At 27.5% G+C, this 23570-nt stretch overlaps 1 protein-coding gene across 1 annotated transcript in view; it reads left to right on the top strand.

Moving 5' to 3' along the window:
- Nucleotides 1-23570, top strand: part of LOC127279019 (glutamate receptor ionotropic, kainate 1-like) — a 211557-nt gene that overhangs the window by 68843 nt on the left and 119144 nt on the right. The window contains exons 4-5 of the mRNA XM_051301091.1: nucleotides 1171-1385; nucleotides 18763-18977. Coding sequence (XP_051157048.1) covers nucleotides 1171-1385; nucleotides 18763-18977 — 430 coding nt within the window. The remainder of the gene's footprint in view (nucleotides 1-1170; nucleotides 1386-18762; nucleotides 18978-23570) is intronic.

The raw sequence follows: 23570 nt of genomic DNA, 5'->3' as shown, positions 1-23570 counted from the left end.
GAAATTTTGCGTTTCTTACAAGTAAATTGCAAAAAACCATCATTTTATGGTGTTTTTTATGGTATTTACAATGACAATAAAATTTGGGCCAATTTTCCCTATTATTTTCGTAATCAGAGCACCAAAATACGTTAATATACTAAGTTTTAATAAAATTAGAGGTAGGGTCAGTTGGTGTAAATGGGGACAAGAGGTTTTGGGGCTTAATTTACAGTTTTAAAATTAAGTTCAACGTAAATATTTTAACCTCAGATCACCTGCAAGAGGTTTTGAGTATTGCGAAGCTTTTATCTTGACAATTGTCAGCAAGATAATTTAAGTTATCGATCAATGCATAAAACCTTGAAAATCAAAGTCAACCTGTTTCAGTATTTTGTCTCGTATTTCAAAGAAAACAGACTTAAAAATCATACCAAATTTTTTGCTTATTCCTTATGATTCCTATAACAGAAATTCACTTGAATTTTTGATTTTTATTAATTTGGTTAATAAAGACGAGCTGTCCCCATTTACCCTAAAAATTTGAAAATTCAGGGTAAATGGGGACAGCTTGTCATTATTAACCAAATTAATAAAAATCAAAAATTCAAGTGAATTTCTGTTGTAGGAGTCATAAGGAATAAGAAAAAAATTTAGTATGATATTTAAGTCTATTTTTTCAAATGCGAGACAAAATACTAAAATGAAAAAAATAGAAAAAAAAATAAAAAAATTTCAATTGGTTCAACTGTTATATATCTACTACAAATTTTTTTAAAAGTTTTTTCATCCCTTAATACAGTAATATACTTCCGGAAACTTTTTTCTTAAAAGTTTCTTAGAAACTATGCTGTCCCCATTTACCCCAAATTTTATGAAATTTTCTAAATTTTGGGGTAAATAGGGACAGTTAGTTTCATGCGTTTAAAGCTTATCTAAATTTTTTTCTGCTGCATAAAATTAATCCTGGGAATGTAAATAACAACTTAAAAACAAATAAACCAGCAAATATTACCTTTTAAAGGAAGAAACTTACGTAATTTGTGAAAAATAGCGATTTTGTCCCCATTTACCCCAACTGACCCTACCTCTACTTCAAAAATACACCCTAATATTTATTTTTTTATACTTGTGTAAAATGAGAAAGTTTTTATTTTTCAATGTGAAAACAAAATTCATAATTTTCTGTAGGACTTGCTTTATGTTTCGTACGCAACAGGCAAAAGACATTAAAGTAAATACGTTTATTCGTCCTCTAGCACCGAACTGCTGGTGTTTCTTATTAATAGTGATTATATTGATTTGTGCCGAGTTTTTATTTTTCTTAAATCATGAAAATTTACAAAATTTTTGGGAGAAGTTCTCTGTTGCAGTTCTTCTTTCAATAGGATCGTTATGTCAACAAGGTATGACATAAAAACATATTTTTCATAATATTAAGAATATTTAAGCAAAAGTCGTGATACATTTAAAATCGTTAACCTTCGCACCCTCCATCAAAAGTGTATACTGTATAATGAATATAAGCTTAAACTGTCCGACGTACAGTTTGTAAAGAAAAGTAAGTATTAAACAAATAGATGTGTTTAAAACTGGCTGATATTTCTTACTCGGAGGTTTTTTGAGTCGCTGACAACGAATCTGAACTTAGTTATTCAAAATGGCGGATCCAATATGATAGACGTCTTTTGAAAAAATTGATCCAATTGGCCTGAAATTTGTTACTCGGGGGTTTTGTGGTTCTCTGATTTCAAATCTGAAGTTAGTTTAAAAAATTCAAAATGGCGGATCCAGTATGGCGGACAAAATTTTTAAATAACTTATCGGTTTTTAATATATTTTGACGGTTTTAAAAAAATGTTTGGATTTCTCAATATTAGATTACACATTTTGATTTTTCCAAATTTGATTAGAAATATAATAATGTGAAGCATTTTTCGTCAACGCAACGGGACCTCCCAGCTCTCCAAAAATAATTTATGTTTAAATTATCGGGCATAGGCTTAAAATTTAGGTAAAAAGGAATACTTTTAAATGCCGATTGGCACTTTTTGAAAATTAAAAATGGCGGCTGAAATATGGCGGGCGAATTTTCAAAAATTAATTTAATTCGCTTGAAATTTGTTACTCGGGGGTTACTCAAAATTAAATATGGCGTATCCAATATGGCGAACAATTTTTTAAAAAAAGATTGGATTTGCTTGAAAATTGTATCTCTGGGGTTTTTGTGGTCGCTGATTACGAATCTGAAGTCAGAATTCAAAAATTCAATATGGCGGACGAATTTTTAAAAAGTTCTTGGAGTTGCTTGAAACTTTTTACTCGGGGGTTTTTGGGGACGCTGATTACGAATCTGAAGTCAAAATTTAAAAATTCAATGTGGCGAACAATTTTTTAAAAAGAGATTGGATTTGATTGAAAATTGTTTCTCGGGGGTTTTTGTGGTCGCTGATTACGAATCTGAAGTCAGAATTTCAAAATTCAATATGGCGGATCCAGTATGGCGGACGACTTTATTTAAATGTAATTTTTTTAATGAAAATTGTTACTAAGGATGTTTTAGAGTAGTTGATTTTAAATATAAGTTAATTTTTAAAAAATTCAAAATATTTTATCACATATAACAAACGATTATTTTAACTTACATAATTTACATGATAAATATTACTTACAGGTTTTTAGGTTATCTGATTACAAATATAAGGTCAATTTTCAATAATTCTTACCGTGTAAAATATATCGGACGATATTTTTTAATTTCATGAGATTTTCGTAAACTTGAAAATTTTGAAAAAAGGTTTCTGTGTTACACAGATTTGTCACTGTTATATCTTTCTAATGTGAAATCTTAGTACTATAAGTATTTGAAGAGCAACTTGTACCAAATAATAATTTTCTAGAAAAAAATAAATGTACTGATTTTTTCTACTTAATAATATACCTGAATATTCTCACAGTATTGATTCTCGGAAAATTCCCTAGAAATTCCCTGACCAGTATCGGAAAAATGGATTCCCGAGAAATTTTCTGTAATTTTCGTGAAGTTTCTTGCGAATATTTTTATATAGAATTGAATGTCACAAATATTACTTTTCCGATTTTTATATACTAAATTTTCTGCTTTGTAATAATGAATATGATTTTAATTTCGCAAGCCTATGACAGAATTCTGCAAAAAAATCTTTAGAAGAAATTGAGTATTTTAATCAATTTGCATAAACTTTAACTGGTATTTACACAAGACATTATTCTGCTATTAATGTCGCTTTTATAAAATTCAATACAATTTCATACTGTTGCATTCGTTGATTATTGTCGTATTTTAGTGTTATTTTCGCTAAAAGCCTTTTACAGAATTCATTTACTTTGCTTTTCTATAGAATTATTTAAAACAACTATAAATTTCTTGGCAAACTTTTTCAAACTTCAAGGTTATGGAACAACAGTTAAAATTTATAATCTCTGCGCGTCATGTAACATAAAATTCAAAAATTTTTATTTCAGTCCATCTATAATTTCTTAAAAATTAATTTCTTCTTTCATTCTTTATTTTAAATCATCAGAATTGAAACACGAAGTTGTAGAAGTGCTTCCATTGGATTTATTGACTTATTTTCATTCTCTTTTATAACTTCAATCTTATTTCTATACGAAATTTTTAAAAATCCATTATCGTTACAAATTTTTGAACCTTCTGGAATATTTGAAAAATTAAGTTTCCGATTTTTTAATAAAACACGTAAAATTGCAAAAATCTAAAATAAAAAAAATTCTTAAAAATGAATGTTCATTTGTCAAGTTGACAGTTATTTGTTTAATCTGACAACTAAACATTCATGTTGTATGTTTAATCAATTTTGTCACGAATAAATTTTGATTAAAAAGTAATAAATAAAACAATTTTTTTTGAGTTTATTTTCTGATTTTGTATTATTTGACTTGTTTATTTAAAGTGTTTAATTGTTTATTTGAAGTGTTTAAGATATTTTTCAGTTTTGTCTATAAAATGCCAAAAGTTTTATCAAATACACATTTTGATAGATGTTGTAATCCTTATGGTCAGGATGGGCATACAGGCAAGGGATTACGTGTTTAATCAAAGAATTTGAGACTTAAATTTCCGAATATTCCGGAAGGTTCAAAAATTTGTTGTCATTGTAGAAGCTTGAAGATTCCGTCTAGAAATTAAAAACGGAAATGTCGGTAAATATAATAGTAAATGATGCAAGAGGTTGACCAAGAGATAGAGCAAATAGTGTTATTAGTGGTTATTGAAATGTCAAAACAAATAATTATTGACAGAATGTAAACAAAGAAATTGCTAAATGGAAGACTGTGAGACAGTTTTATTCAATAAAGAAATTAAGGTAAGTAAAACAATTTCCCTTTTAATAATTTGTATTGTAAATATTAGTATTGTTATTTTGAAAATTTGTAACAGTATTTTTAATCATTTTGTCTAACCTCAAATTAAAAATAGTAGAAAACAATTTCCAATTTTTTTTTTGCAATAAATAATAAATAAAGAGTAGAATTTATTATTTTTAATCGAAAAATTATTGGAAACTTTTAATCTATTTATTATTAACATATTTAATGAATTTTATTTTGTGAATTAAATTTGTAATTTATTTCTTAATTATTTTTATAAATACACAGTGAATTAAAATAAGATACAACAAAAAAATATAACAATAGAATTTGTCTATTTTAAAGTCATTCAAGGTTTTTTCTCAATTATTTAAGCGCTAATTATGTTGTATCAATCTTGAAAGCACAATTTTTCTATGTAATTGTATTGATTAATTCTTTTAAATCGTAATTTAGTGGAAAAGAGGATTACATAATATATTGTCAGAATTATGTTTAATTTTTTGTTTTTGTAATTGAAATTTGAGAGATCGAAACTCAAAGACAGTTTTGTTATTTGATAGAACCGGAGCTCAGTGACAATTTTTTAATTTTAAGTTTTAACGCACTACAATAAATTATTTTGAAATATACACGCAATAAATTAAAGCAAGATGTATAGTCATAGAAGAAAACATTAAATATTGAAACTGTTTTATTTTCAGGTCATTTACGTTTCATTTTAAAGCGTATGAATACGCTTAATTGTCGCTGTTTTGAAAATCGTGGAAATGAATAGTATTGTTTGTGGAAATGATTATACAGTTTTATTTTTTTAAAAAACAGTTACCTGGATAAGTAAAAGGTATTTTATCAATATTTTTTTCAATTGTTGTTTTTGGCATTAAAATTTGGTAAAAATACCCAATTTGAAAGAAGATTTCGTTCTTTGATGCAACCGGCACTAAGTGGAAACTTTTTGAATTTTTAATTTCAATAAACTAGTATAAATTATTTTGAAAAATGTACCCTGAAATGAAATACAATATGATACAACAATACATTTAACAATGAAATTTTTTTCTTTTACAATAATGCTCGTTTTTCGGTAATTAATTAATTAATTCATTCATAATTTTACATTATTATTATAAAAGAAAAATATTTAATGAATGACAGCAATACTGAACATATTGTCGGAATTATTTTCATTTCTTCTTTTTGTCATTAAAATATAAATGACCGAAATTGGATTTTTTTATTTCCAATTTAAACGGATTATGTGAAATTATTTTAGAAACCACACATTCTATAAATTATCAAAAATTTAATGACTTTTTCAGGTTGTCCAGGCTAAAAAATGGAATTTTTCCATTTTTTTTGGCAAAAGACAAATTTATAAATTTATCAAGGAATAAAAATATTTGGGTACACTGAGAGAAGTCCGGGAACTAAGATCTCCCGCTAGACGTCGCTCTGAGCTATTCTGGTTGTCGCGCTAGAGTTGTTTCGTAATCGGGTGCTGTTGAACATTGCTCCCGCATTTGCGGGAACAGATGTGTTCCGAATTGCGGATATCAATTACGTCTTGAAATATAATACTAAAAATAAATAACAAGCGGATTCTTTTTCGAGTAGGGATTTGGAATAACTTATTAGGGATACTTATCCCCGCAACATAACCTCAAAATTAAAAATAGTTTTTATTTAAATTAAAAATATATTAAAAATTAATTTTTTAATTAATTAATTAATTCACTTTTTGTGGATTTTCTTAAAAATTACCTACAAATTGTAATTTTTAACCAATTTTTATAAAAATAGCTCATTTTACACTGAAAGTTTCTCTACAATTCTGTTCGTTAAATTTTGGTAACAAAATTTTGTTCAAAATTTATAAATAAACAATTCTTTATTTTTTTAATAACTTTTGAACAAAATATTTTCAATTAAATTCAACGAACAAAGTTGGAGAGATTCTTTCAGAGAGTAAAATAAGCTTTTGTTTATTAAAGTTGGATAAAAATTACGATTCGTAGGTAAACTTTTAAGAAAAAACCCAAAAAGTTAATTAATTATTATTTAGTAATAAATTTTAACTTAAAATAATTTTTTCTGAAAATTATACAACTAAACCTTTCAAAATTGGGTAAAATCAAATTTAAATATATTTTTAGTTCTTTTAGAAATTATTTTTTAGTTTGAGGTTATGTTAAGGGGATAAGTACCCTTAACCAATAAAAATTAATAAAAATAAAATAGAAATAAAATTAAAATAAATAGAATTAATTAAATAAAATTTCAACTTTGCTAAAATTAGTTTTTTTATTATGATAAATATTTATGAAAATATTAATCTCCACCCTTAACCAATGAAAATTAATAGAAATAAAATAGAAATAAAATTAAAATAAATAGAATTAATTAAATAAAATTTAAACTTTGCTAAAATTAGTTTTTTTATTATGATAAATATTTATGAAAATATTAATATTAATTTTAAAGCCATTATTATAAATTTTAACTTGATCATAACATTCGGTATCCTGAGTATTTTCTATTGTAAAAAAGTAATTTTTTTCTATTGAATCAATATTAAAACGATTACCGAATTTGTAAATACTTTCACATTCTAAGGCATGAATTGTCTCACAAACTTTTAATATTTGTTTAGTCGCAACAGTAACTAATAAATTAACTCGTGAACTGGTTGATAGGGCATTAGCTTTAAGTTGTAGATGATATGATTCGAATCTCATGCACCAGAAATGTATCAACGGACCGTTGAGTAATAAAATTCGCGGGTAATGTACTAAATTATGGAATTTCGATTTCAAGTCGTCAAAGAGATCAATATAAAGTTGATTATGTTTTTGTATTAATTTTTCCAGAACTTTGACATCTGATCGAATGATACGAGAAGACGTTACAATGTCGATAATTTTTCGTAAATATTTATAAAGCTTCCAACTTTTATTGTCTTCAGAAACTTTATCACCAATGAGTAGGCCAAGATATCGAACAAAGCAAAGCATTTCTGATGCTGACATTCTTAACTTCACTTTCTTCTTTAATACATTTTTCTCACTTATTACAGGAATGTTGCAGTTTTCAATAGAAACAAAATCGAAATTTGCAATTTGAGCATTCAAATATTCTAATGAAAATAGATTCTCAACAAATATTAAATTATATTAAACATATTGCAAAACGTATTTACATACTCCTTCTAGCAAATCGTGCATGATGTCGATACTTATTTTTGTGCAATATGAAAATTATTTATTTTATGGAAACAGCAAGATTCTTTTATACCGGTTTCTGAAAAAAAATTTTTTTAACATCAGCTTCGTAATTTTCACGCGTTCGTAAAACTGAATTGTTTTCAACTGTCATAATTGCACAATCTGCAAAAGAAGCTTTACATATACGACAAAAATAATTAGCTTTGAAACATTCAACCATACCAAAAATGCTGTTTAGACCTAAGTTATCAGCGAGTATTAATACTAATTGAAATTTTACATGACGGAAAACATTAATTACATTGACGTAAATTCCTGTAGTTTGAAGAAAATTGATTTCCTCTGTAATTTTTCTAAATATATTTTCATTTTTGACTTTCTTCTTATCTTCTGTGTGTACCAATGTAGTTAAGAAAATGCTAGTTAATCGTGAAGCAATGTGTGGTGGAAGACATGCAATCGAAGCGTATAAAGCCCCAAATTTGTGTGACCCAGCATGACTACCTAAAGGATTACCTGTCTCTAAATCGTCATAAAACAAAAAAAGAGGAAGTACAAGAGTATTCCCAATGTTAGAATATACGTTTAGCCAAAGTTCAGCTTGCATTAAGTTAGAAATAATTTGTGATTCTTGCCGTAATATTTCAACATAATCTACAATCTGTTGCAACATTCCGGGTATTTGTAAAAATAATTTCACAGTTTTTCTAAGCGGTACGTGAATAGCATACAAATCATGTGGTACAAGCAATACATCATTCCCAACTAATTTATCGATAAAAGTTGATCCAATTTTAAATTTTTCAAAATCTATAAATCCCTTTTGTCGTAACAGGCTAAATCTTTTGGCTTCAGTTGATACCTTTGTGAAGACTGAACCATGGTCATCAAAACACTTATTAATTTTCTTCGCAGTACTATCAGAAATGTTTTCATTTTCTAAGATTTCAAGAATTTCACTTTTCAGAGATGAAATAAAAACATTTTGGACAAAGTTATCCAAAAATTCAATTACATCTTGAACTATTTTTCTTGGCAGACTAGGATTCCCGTACAGTGATAAGACAAAAGACAAAATGTAGTTTAATATTTTCTTTATATCCATGATTTAAAAACAATGAAAAATAAATCCACTGCAAATATTTACAAAGACACTTTTGTAGTTTGCCTTTGAGGCTATCAATAACATGAATTAAAACAAACAAAATTTTTAAAAGGAACTTGTTCAGAATGCGTGCAACTATGTTTGTTTTTTAATCTCGTTGATAAAATGAACAACAGTCAAGAATGATTTGTTGGGTTCAAATTCATATACTGACTTTTGAATAAATCCCCACACAAAGTCACATAAATAAGGCCATCTACGTAAAGCAGTCAGGCATTTAAGACATGCTTCGACAGCTTTTAAAGGGTCAGAAAAGGAATATTTTTCTTGCTTTAAAACGACGTTACATTCGATTAGATCATCTACTGATCCACAAAATATAATATAGGGCAGAATCGCTTGACCGTACGATGACAGCCAATTTTCGTATCCTTCTCTTTTTCTGTCGACGTCTGCCAAGTCCTGCACAAAAATAATAAACAATTCTTAAAAATAAATAATAATAATATTAAGGTAAATACATCGGTTACCGCTGGTGCACTAATTCTCCGATAGTCGTAACTTTATTTTTTATACAGATAGTACATTGTTGAAAATTTAAAAATAAAATTAATTTATAAATAATCTTTATATTTTTAATTACGTATTCAAAACTCTTATAGGTAGGTTATTTAAAGGTTATTTTAGGTTTATTTATTTATTTTTATTTTAAAATTAGTAAAATTGTATTTAAAATGTAAAATATTTTAAATAATACCTGAAAAAAGTTATTTTTCAATATGCAATATTTATAGAAATTTTACTTTATTTTTCTTAAATAAGAAAATGCTAAAAATGTCATACCCTACAGAATTGGATCGAATCGTCGAGAAATTTGTATATGTAACCATCGAGAAATGGCATTTTTGCTCAATTGATATTTAAATACAATTATCTAAACTTTAAATTTATTTTATAAAAATAACAATATTAATCAGTATTAAATTCTTCGTCTAAATATATGAAATTCAAAATTGTAAAATACTTTTGCTGCTGAGAAAAAAATTATCAAATTCACGCGTCGTCTAAAATTCTCGAAAATTTACCCTATTGTTAATTAAGTAAATTATTTAACTTACTTCTACAAACAATATAAAAGATTTCGAAATTTCAGATTTCGATACGTTGACAGTTTTATGATTTTTAATTTGAGAATTATTCGGAACCTTCGTTTTTAATCCTCTCTTGGCTTTCGATCCTTTTGCTCCTGCGGTTTTCGGAATTTCTATGTTTGACAGCTCAACAGGTTGCGAAATTTGAAGTTTGACGGTTTTCGAGACTTTAAAAGAAATTGGAAGCAGCGAAAGCGCTAAAACACCGTTATAAGTTTCTATGAACAAAAAAAATGCATTTTAATTAGATAAATATTACTAAAATACCTAAAATGTGAAGTTTTAATCAACGAAAAGCAAAATAATATGTTTTCTTCAGTGCACTATATTTTTAGTGAAGTACACAAAAAGTAAAAATAAAACTAATTAAATACACGAAACTTTTTAAATACTTATTTAATGGCTCGATCTTTTTATCTTTTACAAGAGATTGAATTCTTGTTTGGTAACTGCTTGTCCATGCTTGAATAATATTTCCTGCGTTATATTGATTTTGCTTTGAATCAGTTAAGCATTTTAAATCAACTTCTTCTTCTAGTAAAAATATAAAATAATACATATAATAAAAATTAATTTAAAACATCAATTTTTTAAAATCCTTTTAATCAAATTAATATTTTTATAACCTGGTAAATCATTCTCGGAATGAAAAGTATCATTATCTTCACGTTCAAATTGCAAGAGATTTGCGTCTCTTAATTGTTTTCTCACAGCTTTATAATAATTGTAAAGTATACCGCGAGCACCGACAGCTTCTTTCATATAATTTATGTAATGTGCCTCATAAAAATACTTTGGGTCTTCAGTAGATTCAGTTATTTCTTTTCGAATTTCAATAAACTCTTCAGATGTGATTCTTAAAAAAAATGATATTATTAGAATAGTATTGAAAAGTATTTATTTTGGAGAATCAAGTATCACTTTATAAGTATAGTCGTATTTTTTTATTTCATACGCGTTTCAAAATGGCAGTTTAACTCATACTTATTAAGAACAAGCATAAATTAAAGACTAACAATAAGTAATTACACATGCAAGAAAATACATTTAAAAATTTTGTAATTGATGAGTTATGAAATAGAAACATGCAATATAATTGTTACAATCATTTTCAATATAGTTATAATTTAATACACATTTTAAATAACGGCTTTACTTGTACTTATTAAAAACAAGCATAAATTAGACTCATAATAAAGTGATCATGCATGCAAAAAAGTATTTATCTCACATCGAAAAAAATGTATTTAATTAAAATAATTTATTATCTGACTATGATGAAGTAAATATTTAGTTGAAACAAATTTAGTATTTAAATTAATTAAACTGTATTTAAAATCAATACGATTTAACCATGTTGAAGTCTACGACGTTTACGATCAACGATTAATAAAAGAACATTTTTTAGATTACAGTTAATCTTTAATTTTCAACCAAACAAATTTTTTGTATTATTTTATCGGCAATTTTAAAAAGAAAAGTTTATAGGAAGTAAAAATTATTATTTTCTGCTTGAAAAAATGTTAATTTTCTTGAATCGTTGATAAAAAGCGTTGTGGACTTCAGCTTTGTCACTATTTAATTGAATCAAATAACATTTATTTAATATAAATATTTATTTGATAACCGTTAGATAACAAATTATTTTTAAAAAAATGTAAAAAAATTAAACTTACTTGTAATCGAAACTATTTTCTTGAAGTTTCTTATAAATTACAAGATCTTTCAACTTCGCGTAGTCTACTTCTTTTGTCGCTTTATATTTGCCTAAAACAACTTGCCCTTTTAAACTACCAGATAAAAAATGAAAAAGTTCGTTTTCTTTAAACCTAAACTCTTCTGAAAGCAAATAATTAATTTCACAAAATTAACATAATTAAATAAAAAAATTCCACTAAAATTTTATTTAATATAATTGACTAGTAGATTAGAAACTAAATCACATTCACCATGAGTAGCAACAGGCTCTTCATGCAATGAAATTTCGTCCACGTCCATTGCAAGTTCTGATAATGAATGATTATTTAACATAGCCCCCTTTTCAAAATTAAATTTACTGAGAAATATTAATAAAATGCCGGGAAATTCTGCTAAAATTAACATCACAGATTCATCGTTTAATAAAAAGAAATTCGTTTCGTCCACACCATTCGCTAAAAAAATCAAAACAAAAAAAATGTAGCACTAATACATAAAAGATAAGCGATATTATGAAAGGTTCTTTTAGTTTTAAGCATTAATTCCTATTTGTCTAAAAATAAAGAGGAAAAGGAAAAAAAATTGTTTTCTTTTATAGGTTAGGTTATGCAAGTACGAAAAGAATACACATTATTTATACACATATGACTGAAGTACTTACACATAAAGGTCTCTTGTAGTTCTTCAAAATCATACTTTCTTAAAAATTCTTCCAGTTTAAAAATTTCACATTAAATAAAACACAATTGTTATATATTCTCGCGAACACCTCGCGAACAGAGCACGCTGTCAACTCAAGTGAGGCGAACAACTGGTGGCAAAAACTGGAAGTAGTCCCGCGCTTCGGGACGTTTCACACCGGGGCGTGAGACTTCCCGACTCGAAAGTTAGCATAGGAACAACGAAAAGTCCCACTCAAGACTGGCACAGGCCGTCTTAGTTCCCGGACTTCTCTCAGTGTACATAAATTTATTTATTTCTTTTCATTTGGTCATCTAATAAAGGCTTGAATTTTTGAAATCATTTCGTTAAATTTTTATGATCAATTAATAATAGTATATTATGTGTCAAGCACGTAAAGTAGTACTTTTTAGGTGAGGATGTAATTTTCAGTACGAGCTGTCGTTAGTGTGACGTAGGTGAGACGAAGACGAGCCGAAAGCGAGCCAAGTCGAACCGAAGTCGCACAGACAGCGAGTATTGAAATCATCCGAACCTAAAAATTACTACGTGCGAGCCACTTACGCTATTTTTTTCGTCATTGTTATGAAAAAGTGAAACAATTTTAAAGAAATATATATATATATATATATATATATTATGTATTATGTATTATATATTATAAATATATTAAATTATAAATGAATTAATATGTTATATATGGGGGATTCCATATGAAGTGATCAAGGATAGGATTAGGATACCCTTTACGGTAGCTCGCAGCGTTCAAGTAACTACAAATCTCTAATTTTCAAAGGTTAATCGTTCTAGTCCCACTTTTTCGTTTATATGTCCTTATAGGAAAAAACCTCAGCTTTCGTTTAAAAAAAAATCGGGTCTGTCACCCCAAAAAAGTCAAATTTATTTTTGACTTTCATTTTTTTTGGTCAAAAAATTTTTTTTTCAAAAATGCATATTACAAATAAAAAGGGCATAAAAAACCTATCAAAACTGATATTGGCAAAAAATTTTTATTCAATTGTGTGAGAGATAGAAATTATTAAAGTAAAGGGTATCCTAAAACTTCCACCCCCTCCCCCCTAAAAAATATTGGTTAAAATAGAAAAATATTTTTACCAAAAATTACCATCTAATAGTATTACAAAATGCCCTATGTTTGGGCATGATAGGAGAAAAAACTTTTTTCACCTTGATCACTTCATATGGAATCTCCCATATATATATATTTATATAATATATAATATAATATATATGAAATAGTATATAACACAAAATAATAAAAATTGATAAATAAAATAAAAGCAAAACAAAAATTATGCAAAAATTAACAACTGCCTAAAAAAGTCTTTATAGGGCAGTTTTCTGCCTAAAAAAGTCTTTTTTAGGCAGTTGGCCCAAACTGCCTTAAAAAGTGCTACTTTATCTGCCCAAAACAGGCACAAAAAAGACACTTTTTCATGTCAATAGCGAAAAAATTTTTTTTTACTAATTCATTGGTATAATTTAACTAAATCAGAAAAATTCAGTCACTGATTCACATTCGTTAAAAATTTACGATTTTCCAGGTTTCAAAAATTAAAGTTGGGAAGAATAAAAAGAAATTTTTACTTGAAACATAGACAAAAAATATATTCTTAAAAATTCAAAAATAAATAAGAGTATCTTCGAAATACCAGAAGTTAAATAAAATTACAATTCACAAACAATTAAAATTGAAAAAACAAAATTTCGAAAAATAGAAACTTAAAAAACCAACTTTTAGAAAAATCCCACTTCAGATTTGTTAAAACTATAATTTAGAATAGTCAAAATTTAACAAAATTAAGAACCTGACAAAAAAATGTTGATAAATAAGAAAATAAAAGGAACAATTTTTCAAATAGCAGAAATTCAGAAAACTAAACTTTGAAAAATATAAACTTGCAAAATCAATTTTAAAAAAGTGTAGTTTAGGTTTGCTACAATTCAAATTTAGAAGAGTAAAAAATTTTAAAACTCGCAATTGAAATGAAAATGAATTTAAAAATGTAAATTTCGGAAAAATAAAAATGAGATAATAAAAATTGTGAAAAATAAAAAAAAATAAGCGGAGATTTTTAAATACCGGAAATTGAATAAAATTGAAATCCTCAAACAATTGAAATTTAAAGAACTAAATTTGGATGAATTAAAACTTGGAGAAATAAATTTCAGAAAATTTTCATTTAAGATTCGGCAAAATATAAATTCAGAAGAGTCAAAATTCAGAAAACTTGGAATGCAAATGAAAATAAAAAGAATGGAGATTTAGAATAATGGGAAACGGAAACTACCTAAAAAGATATTGTAAAAATCAACAAATTAAAAATAGAATTTTGTAAATACAAAAAACATAGAGTAAAGTCAGGCTTCGATGCAAATTCGTTAAAACTTTGCTATTTTCCAGGTTTTAAAAATTAATTCCCTGACTTGCAGGTTTTCTCAAGTTTCAAAAAAATTCCCTGACAATTCCAGCTTCTCCAGGTTTCCACGTAGCGTGGCAACGTTGAAGGGACATTGAGCAATAAAATTTGTTTTTTGTATAGTTAATAACGTCTTTTTTTGACTGAAAAAAATAAATTAAATAAAAAATAATAATAATAATAATAAATTAAATAAAAAAATAAATTACAAATTTAATTCACAAAATAAAATTCATTAAATAAGTTAATAATAAATAGATTAAAAGTTTCCAATAATTTTTCGATTAAAAATAATAAATTCTACTCTTTATTTATTATTTATTGCACAAAAAAATAATTGGAAATTGTTTTCTACTATTTTCAATTTGAGGTTAGACAAAAATTATTAAAAATACTGTTACAAATTTTCAAAATAACAATACTAATATTTACAATACAAATTATTAAAAGGGAAATTGTTTTTACTTACCTTAATTTCTTTATTCAATAAAACTGTCTCACAGTCATCCTTTTAGCAATTTCTTTGTTTACATTCTGTCATAAAATATTTGTTTTGACATTTCAATAACCACTAATAACACTAATTGCTCCATCTCTTGGTCAACCTCTTTCATCATTTACTATTATATTTACCGACATTTCCATTTTTCTGAGGGCGCATGGCGTTCTATATATTTTGTTTACGTTACCATAAGTCGAGCACTCTGAAGTTTAATAATCTCTTGCTTGTATGCCCATCCTGACCATAAGGATTACAACATCTATCAAAATGTGTATTTGATAAAACTTTTGGCATTTTATAGACAAAACTGAAAAATATCTTAAACACTTCAAATAAACAATTAAACACTTTAAATAAACAAGTCAAATAATACAATTGCGGCCTAAGCATTACATACTTAAGGGAAGTTCTGGAACACACGCAGTTTGTCTTGGCACCCACCACCAAAATTTCAATTTGATGATTGATGTAATGGACATTAAAAGTCTGACAATTGAATCAGAGATGCCATTGAAAAATTACAGAGACTGTATCTCACAAATTGTATGTGAAAATGAGACAGATGAATGGCATCTTGATGAATGCAAAAATTGTCCTAGTACGAAAAAAGTATCGAATCATTTGATAAAGTGTTTAGAAGATAATAATATTCGTCAAGTCGAATTCAATCAATGGACAGGAACTGACAGGTGCGCTTTAAACACTCATCTACTTTCTTCGGAAGATTTTGTTGAAGAATTATGTCGAAAGCTTCGAAATTTAAAGATGCATTCTTTTATTGCAAAACAGCAAGCCCAGTACTTTGAAGATCTGAAAAACAATCTTTGTGAAAATCAAGTTTTAGTGATTTTAGATTTTTCCGAAAATTACAAGTATGTGGTACAAGATGCGGTTCAGGATTTTCACTTCAACAACGATCAGTGCACTATATTCACTGCGGTTTGCTATTTTAAAAAGAAACTCTAAATTAGAGCACAAAAGTTTCGTTTTTCTATCAGATAGCACTCAACATGATACTTCTGCAATCTACACCATTTAAAAACTATTAATTCCAGAAATAAAGAAAATTTGGATGTCGAAAGAATAATTTATTTTAGTGACGGTGCTAAGCAGCATTTTAAAAATAGATACCAAATTTGCAGCTTGGTACATCATGAAGACGATTTTGGTATAGTAGCTGAATGGCATTACCATGCAATTGCCCACAGAAAAAATGCATGTGATGGCATTGGTGCTGTTTTTAAAAGAGACGCTGCAAGAGCCAGCCTTTTAGTTAAACCGGCCGAGGCAATAACAACTGCTAATAAGCTATACGATTGGGCTAAGGATAAGTTTAAAAAGATAACTGTTTTTTTTCTATCGAAAAGTGGAATACGAAAAAGTCAAGAGATCTAGGAATGCAAGGTTTAATTCTGCTCCTCCAGTTCCTGAGATTCAAAAAAGTCATTCCTTTACTGTTTTAGGTAACAAAAATTTATTGATGATAAAGTATTCAAATAGCCAAAATGACACTACAATCTTTTATTAGAAGTTTAAAAGAAAACTGAAAACAAAAAAAAATATTAAAAGCCAAAAAAATGTAAAAATTTGAAAAAATAAAAAAAAGTAATGCGGGCATCATTTTGATTATGATGACAGTGTCAACCCTGTAAACACAGAGACCTTTTTTAAAAAATTTTCAAATTTCTAGAAAATCTCTTGAATTTAAAATAGTTTTCGTGACATAGTTAATCAGCCATATTGAATTTTGAAATTCTGACTTCAGATTTGTAATCAGCGACCCCAAAAACCCCCGAATAACAAGTTTCAAGCGAAATAAATTAATTTTTGAAAATTCGCCCGCCAAATTTCAGCCGTCATTTGGAATTTTCAAAAAGTGCCATTCGGCATTTAAAAGTATTCCTTATTACCTAAATTTTAAGTCTATGTCCGATAATTTAAACATAAACCATTTTTGGAGAGCAGGGTAGTCCCGTTGACGAAGAATGTCTCATGTATATTTGGGTTTTAATTGAAAAAAAATTTTCCACCATATTTGATCAGCCATTTTGAAATTAAAAAGTTAAACTTTAAATTATTTCAGGCCAATTGGATCAATTTTTTCAAAAGTCGTCTGCCATATTGGATCCGCCATTTTGTTTTTTGAAAAAATAAGTTCAAATTCGTAGTCAGCGACCCCAAAAACCTCCGAGTGAGAAATACCACCATTTTTAAACACATCTAGGGGTTTGGAAACTTTAAAGGCTATTATCTCAAAATCGTAATTTTTGAGAACTACGGTTACGGTGACTGTGATTTTTTTAAAACCGCTAAACCGTTCGGGCTGAAATTTTCAGGGGTTCTTTATACATACAAAAGCTAGTGCGTGAAAGAAGCAATTTAAATTTGAAATAAAATTAATATTTTTTTGGTAAAAAAACCAAATTTTAAAGCCCTAAAATCACGATTTTGGAGGAAAAATTATCGCCATTTCTAGAAATTTTTTTTTTCAAAACCCTTTGTTCACGCACAAGGTAATATAATATACTAACGAAATTTCCATTGTTTTTAATTTTAATTAAACTCTGTTTGACTTATCGCAGTAACCACAAGCAGTTATCAAAATAATAACTAAATAATTTAAATGTTTCAATCCTGATAAAGTTTGCAGTGATTTAGAATCCTAGCTCTGGCGAGTATATTTCGCGAACAAAAATTTACTATCATCACAACCTTCAATATATAAATTATATAAATTTTAATAAATGGTCTTATCTATTCAAATACAATAGACTGACCCACACAAAAAATATATAATATTTCTTAAATATTTCGTGAATATTTTACTGAAATATTTCTAAAATCAGGGAAATGTCTGCATGTGAAGAAATATTTCAGCGTTTGTCGCATAAATATTTCATTAAAATATTTTGGAATTTTTCAACTTAAATGAAGACAAACTTAAATGGTCGATCTCAGTTTCTATAGCATGTACAGCCACGCAGTATTTTTTAGTTTTTTAGAATCCTATGGACATTGATATGTTAAATAATACCGATTAATTCGTAAGGAAAAATTTTGTTTGAAATTTTTCCTGGATATTACAAAGTCTTAAAATGTAATAGTGCTGGAGTATTAAGCATGGTATTTCAACAAAATTGCACAGTTATATATCTCAATAGGCGGATATTTTCCTGTTTTCATCAACATTCCATGGATTTTGCACTGAAATATTTCAAATCTTTCAATGAAATATTCAGGAAATATTTAGAAAATATAAAGTCTAATGTAAACTAAAATGTAATGCAAATGTAAATCTAATGTCCAAAGTAAAAACCTATAGCAAGTCGCTTCTTCATGAGGGTGAAAATCGTTTGGCCTGTGCTATCAACTTTCTAACTTATCAAAAAATAGACTTACTATGTTTTTACTTTGACCAGCAGATGTGTTGTGTGGCATGCTCAAAGTATTGGTCACTAGACCAATTACCCTCTCAATTAGCAATTATTAAAAAGTTATCTTAATACTCATTGTATTTACTCATCGTTGTTACTCATTTTTTAAAACCATAAATATAAGCTCTATACACAATTATAATTAAGTATTTATCGCAATTCATTTTTTATATTAGGATCAGCATTCTTGCCTAATAAGTCATATTATCGCATCAGTTTCATAAGTACAATGATTTTCAGTCTCTTGATGTATAATTATTATTCAGCCAGTATAATTTCCTCACGTTTAAATGAACCACTTAACAAAATGAATGACTCACTGTTATCACTATCCAAAAGTGAGATGAAAATTGCTTCAGAACATCAAATTTACCTTGACTATTTTCTACAGGTATGTAAATGTAATCAATTTTGTAAAATCGTCGTATTAGCGCAATATCATACCTATTTGGAGAACAAAAGCAAAATAGTGCCTAACTAGAAAAGTGTTAAAATATTTTAGAAAAGGAGGTTAGAACGTATCTAATTGGGAAAAGAGGAAAGAACGTACCTACTCAGAAATTGTATTTTTTGGCAGATTTTAAGTTGGTAGCAGTGCCAATGTAATAAGCCAAGAGATTTCTAAGTAGGCACAGAAACGTCTTAAAAACGTCTCATCTTGTCCGGGGACTATAATAGTAAAGTCTCGAAGACATCATAAAAACAACTAAAAAAAATTTAATAGGACGTCTAAAAGACATAAAAGGGACGTCTAAAAGACGTCTTTTGGACTTCCTTTTTACATCCCTTCAGATCTTTTTAAATAGACATTTCTTTCACTATATTTTCTAAGTTGAAATACAGTAATAATGTATTAAATTTATTTCAAGTTCACTTTTATATTCCTTTAAATTATACAGAATTAATGAAAAAATATCTATGAAGCTGGGATCGAACTTGAATTGTTTATTAATTGAATACACAATTACTACACTGAGAAAAAAATGCTATTGTATCAATGACATATGGGTTTGATTCTTTACCGGGCTGCCTAACGTATATGTCATTGTTTTGAAAACACCGATTTTAATGATTCGATAGTGTCACTGTCATTGAAACATAAGCATATTTATTAAATTGACTGAAAACTATGTTAATATAAAGGTATTTTTATTGAATCAACAGAATATGCTTTTGAATCAAAGAAAGAAGTTTTTAAATTCAAAAGTATATGCTTTCGAATCTATAGAATTTGCTTTTGAGTAAATGAAAAAAGTTCTTAAATTTAACAGCATATGCTTTAAAATCCATAGTATATGTTTTTAAGTCAATGGAAAAAGTTTTTTAATTTAAAGCATATTCTATAGAATCTATAGCATATACTATTGCTTTAATAACACCATGCTATAAATTCAATCCTCTTATGAGCCCAAGTAGCACGATATATCAACCAGATGTCACGGTGATATCACCGGGGAATGTCACCGTGACCTCAGGAAAATGTCAAAATGTCCGCCTTACGGTGATATTACACAGTGACATCGAGGTCATATCATGGTGACATCATGGTGACATCAAGGTGATATCACAGTCATATCAACATGATATCATTGTGATATCACCGTGATATCACTGTGATATCATGTTGATATTTTACAGGGATTTAAAATTTTTAATAATTTAAAAAATAATAATAAATAATAAAAATGATAAAAAATAATAATTTTTAAAAAATTTTACATCCCTGTAAAATATCAACATGATATCACGGTGATAGCATGGTGATATGACTGTGATATCATGGTGATATGACTGTGATATCACCTTGATGTTACCATATCACCTCGATGTCACCATGATATCACCTCGATGTCACCGTGTGATATCACCATAAGGCGGACATTTTGACATTTTCCTGATGTCACGGTGACATTCCCCGGTGATATAACCGTGACATCTGGTTGATATATCGTGCTACTTGGGAGGTTAAATGAAAACAACGGTAAATTAAAAAAACTAATCTAAGCTTGCAAATTATTATTATAGAATAATAATCTTTGTATTCATTCTTTCATTCATTCACATTTTCTTAGTACTTGAATTTTCTTATTATTATTAGATTATATATACTTATATATCTTTACTTTGATAATTAGGGTTCTCGAAGGTTTCTACCTAAAATTTGTTTTGACAAAACAGCTTTCGGTTGAGGGTTTGTAAGATGGTCGATGACCTTTTAAATACTGACCTGAAAGGTGAAGTTTTGTTCCCCACTTTACCAGCCCGGTTCGAACAATCACCATGTGGTTATATGTACTGGAGAATAAAAAGCAAGAACAAAGTTTTTGGTGCCAGCACCTTTGGGTTAAATCGATTTACAGCACATCATGTAGGTTTATTGAATTGAACTAAAATTATAAAACTTTTGAATATTAATATTTATTATTATTGGAGCAATATATACTCGTAATCGTGAACTTCTGAGGAAAACGAATATATCAAAATAAATTTAACAATGTTTATATTTAAAAATTTTATAATTTTTTTGAAAAACTCATTAAGCGTCATAAAATAATATTGTCATCAAGCCCGAGAACGCCACACAGGCTCACCGCTGTAATTGACTTACTCGAGGTCTGAGTCCGAGACAGGCCGATAGAGTGAAGGTATACCACTTCCCTTTACAGGACCCAATCCGTGATCGATCGATTCGTCCAAACAGCCTTGGGTTGAAGGAAATTTTTTTTATTATTGTATATGTGATATAGATGATAACCGTTTAATTCTCGTGAGTGGAAGTGGTGTATCCATACTTAACTTACCAACACCTATCCCCGAGGACGCCACTCAGGCCTACCGTAATATCTGCCTCACGCGAGAACTTAACATAGGCCCGGGTTGGAAGAGTGGGGGTATAACACTTCTCCTCAATGGAGTGAAACGGCTACTGCTGATGTAAGATAAACATAGAGCAACCGTCTACCGTTGCAACAACATTGTAGTAGTGTCGCTAAAAAAAAGCTTCTAATAGTCTCAGGTAACTTAACTTGATTATTATATAGTTTATAATATTTTTCTGTAATTTGTCGATCAATAACTTACTGCATGTGTTGAATCTTCTTATATTATATTTGTCTTTTTCATTTTTGTATTGGGCCCAAAAAATATATTCCTATTTTTGTATAGTATTAATAATTTTATATGTATTTTGAAGATAAAACATTGATTATTAAATAATTTTTTATGCATAAAATATGGATATTGCATAATATTGGTATAAAAGATATTTATTTCTATTGGTTGTCTTAAATGTTTCATATAAAAAATACTTAAATCCATTTAGTTTTTTTGGTATTGGATAACTTTGGCATTAAAGATATTACGATTTTGAGGATAAAGAAAGATATTGGATAACATTAGTATTGAATATATTTTGATAATTCAACAAAAATATTGATTGTTTGATAATAGTGGAAGCTGGCTTTTGGAAAAATTTTTTGGTATTGGATAATGTTGATATTAAAGATATTATGATTTAAAGGATAAAAAATGATATTGGATAACATTAGGATTGAATATATTTTTATATTAGAAAAAAATATTGATTATTTGACCACAGTGGAAGTTGGTTTTTGGAAAAAATTTTTGGTATTGGATAAGATTGGCATTAAAGGTATTTGGATTTTGAGGATAATAAAATATGTTATTGGATAACATTGGTATTGAATATATTTCGATATTGAAAAAAAATATGGACTGTTTGATAATAGAGGATGCTGACTTTTGGAAAAGTATTGAAATAGAAAGAAAGAGGTTTCAATATTGTTTTAAGGGTTGAAGTTGTTTTATGGGTTAAATAATAGTTTGTGAGTTCAATATTGATTTGAATATTAATAAAAATAAAAAAAATATAAATAAATAATATAATATGGAAAAAGATTAAACAACGCTAATTCACGGTCATATAAGACTATCATTGTTGCATTCGTTAGCTGAATTATAGTTAATGAAATATTTTATAGGTGAAACACATGTAAGGAAATTTTTTAAAGCAATAAACTAACATAAACGATTTGTTTTGAAAATTGGCTTTATCGTCAGTTTAAAAGTTGAAGAAGGATACCATGTCGATTATAAAAGAGTATTTTATTTTAAGTAATGAAGATTTTAAAATTATTGAAAATGTAAATGAAATGTTAAATGATATGCATATGTATAAATTTCAAGAATTATTAAAAAATGATTCAAATTCTATTTTCATTATGCAAAGTACTTTGTATTTACAAATGCTTGATTTAATTGTTCCAACTAGAGAAAGAGATAAACATATTCAAATAGTTTTTAGCGGTAATAACAATTCTGGTCATTGGATTTGTGTTTATTACGATGGAGTAAGACTTTATATTTTTGATTGCCTTAATGCAGGGTGTTTAAATATTCATCAAATAGAATATTTAATTAGATTGTTCCCTTTTAAACCAACAGAATTTTTTGTAGGTGTTGATCAACAACTGATTCGTACAGTTAAGTGTGAAGTATAATGCAATAGCATTTGCAACATCTGTATTGGTTAACAGTGTAAATTAAAAGATTAATTTATGAAACTGATAATAATATAATGAGCAAGCATTTGATATCATTTTTTGAAAACAATTAATTAAATCATTTTCCGGCAGTTAGAATGTCTAATATTAGGATTTCGATTTGTAGAGAATGATTGGAATTGTCTTTTCATAAATCGAGCTAAAGAACTTCAAAATGGTAAACTAAACCTTTCATATTTTTTAAAGACTTTTCCCAGTAAAAATGACAACAGAGTTCTGTCTACTGAAACTGAGAATGAAAAGAAAATACCCAAAGAAAAAAATTTGTCCTGTAAGATGAAGAAATTATCTACAGAAATTGAAGAGGGATTTACATGTTGATGTAAATTCAGTATGCACAACAGAAAATAATAAGAAAATAATTTCTAGTCTTATTGTTAGGAAAAATTTTGATCCCATGA

This window comes from Leptopilina boulardi, unplaced genomic scaffold (genome assembly GCF_019393585.1).
Source record: "Leptopilina boulardi isolate dan_hultmark-lab unplaced genomic scaffold, ZJU_Lbou_2.1 LbouV2_213, whole genome shotgun sequence".
Lineage (NCBI taxonomy): Eukaryota > Metazoa > Arthropoda > Insecta > Hymenoptera > Figitidae > Leptopilina > Leptopilina boulardi.
This window is presented reverse-complemented; position numbering and strand designations above follow the sequence as displayed.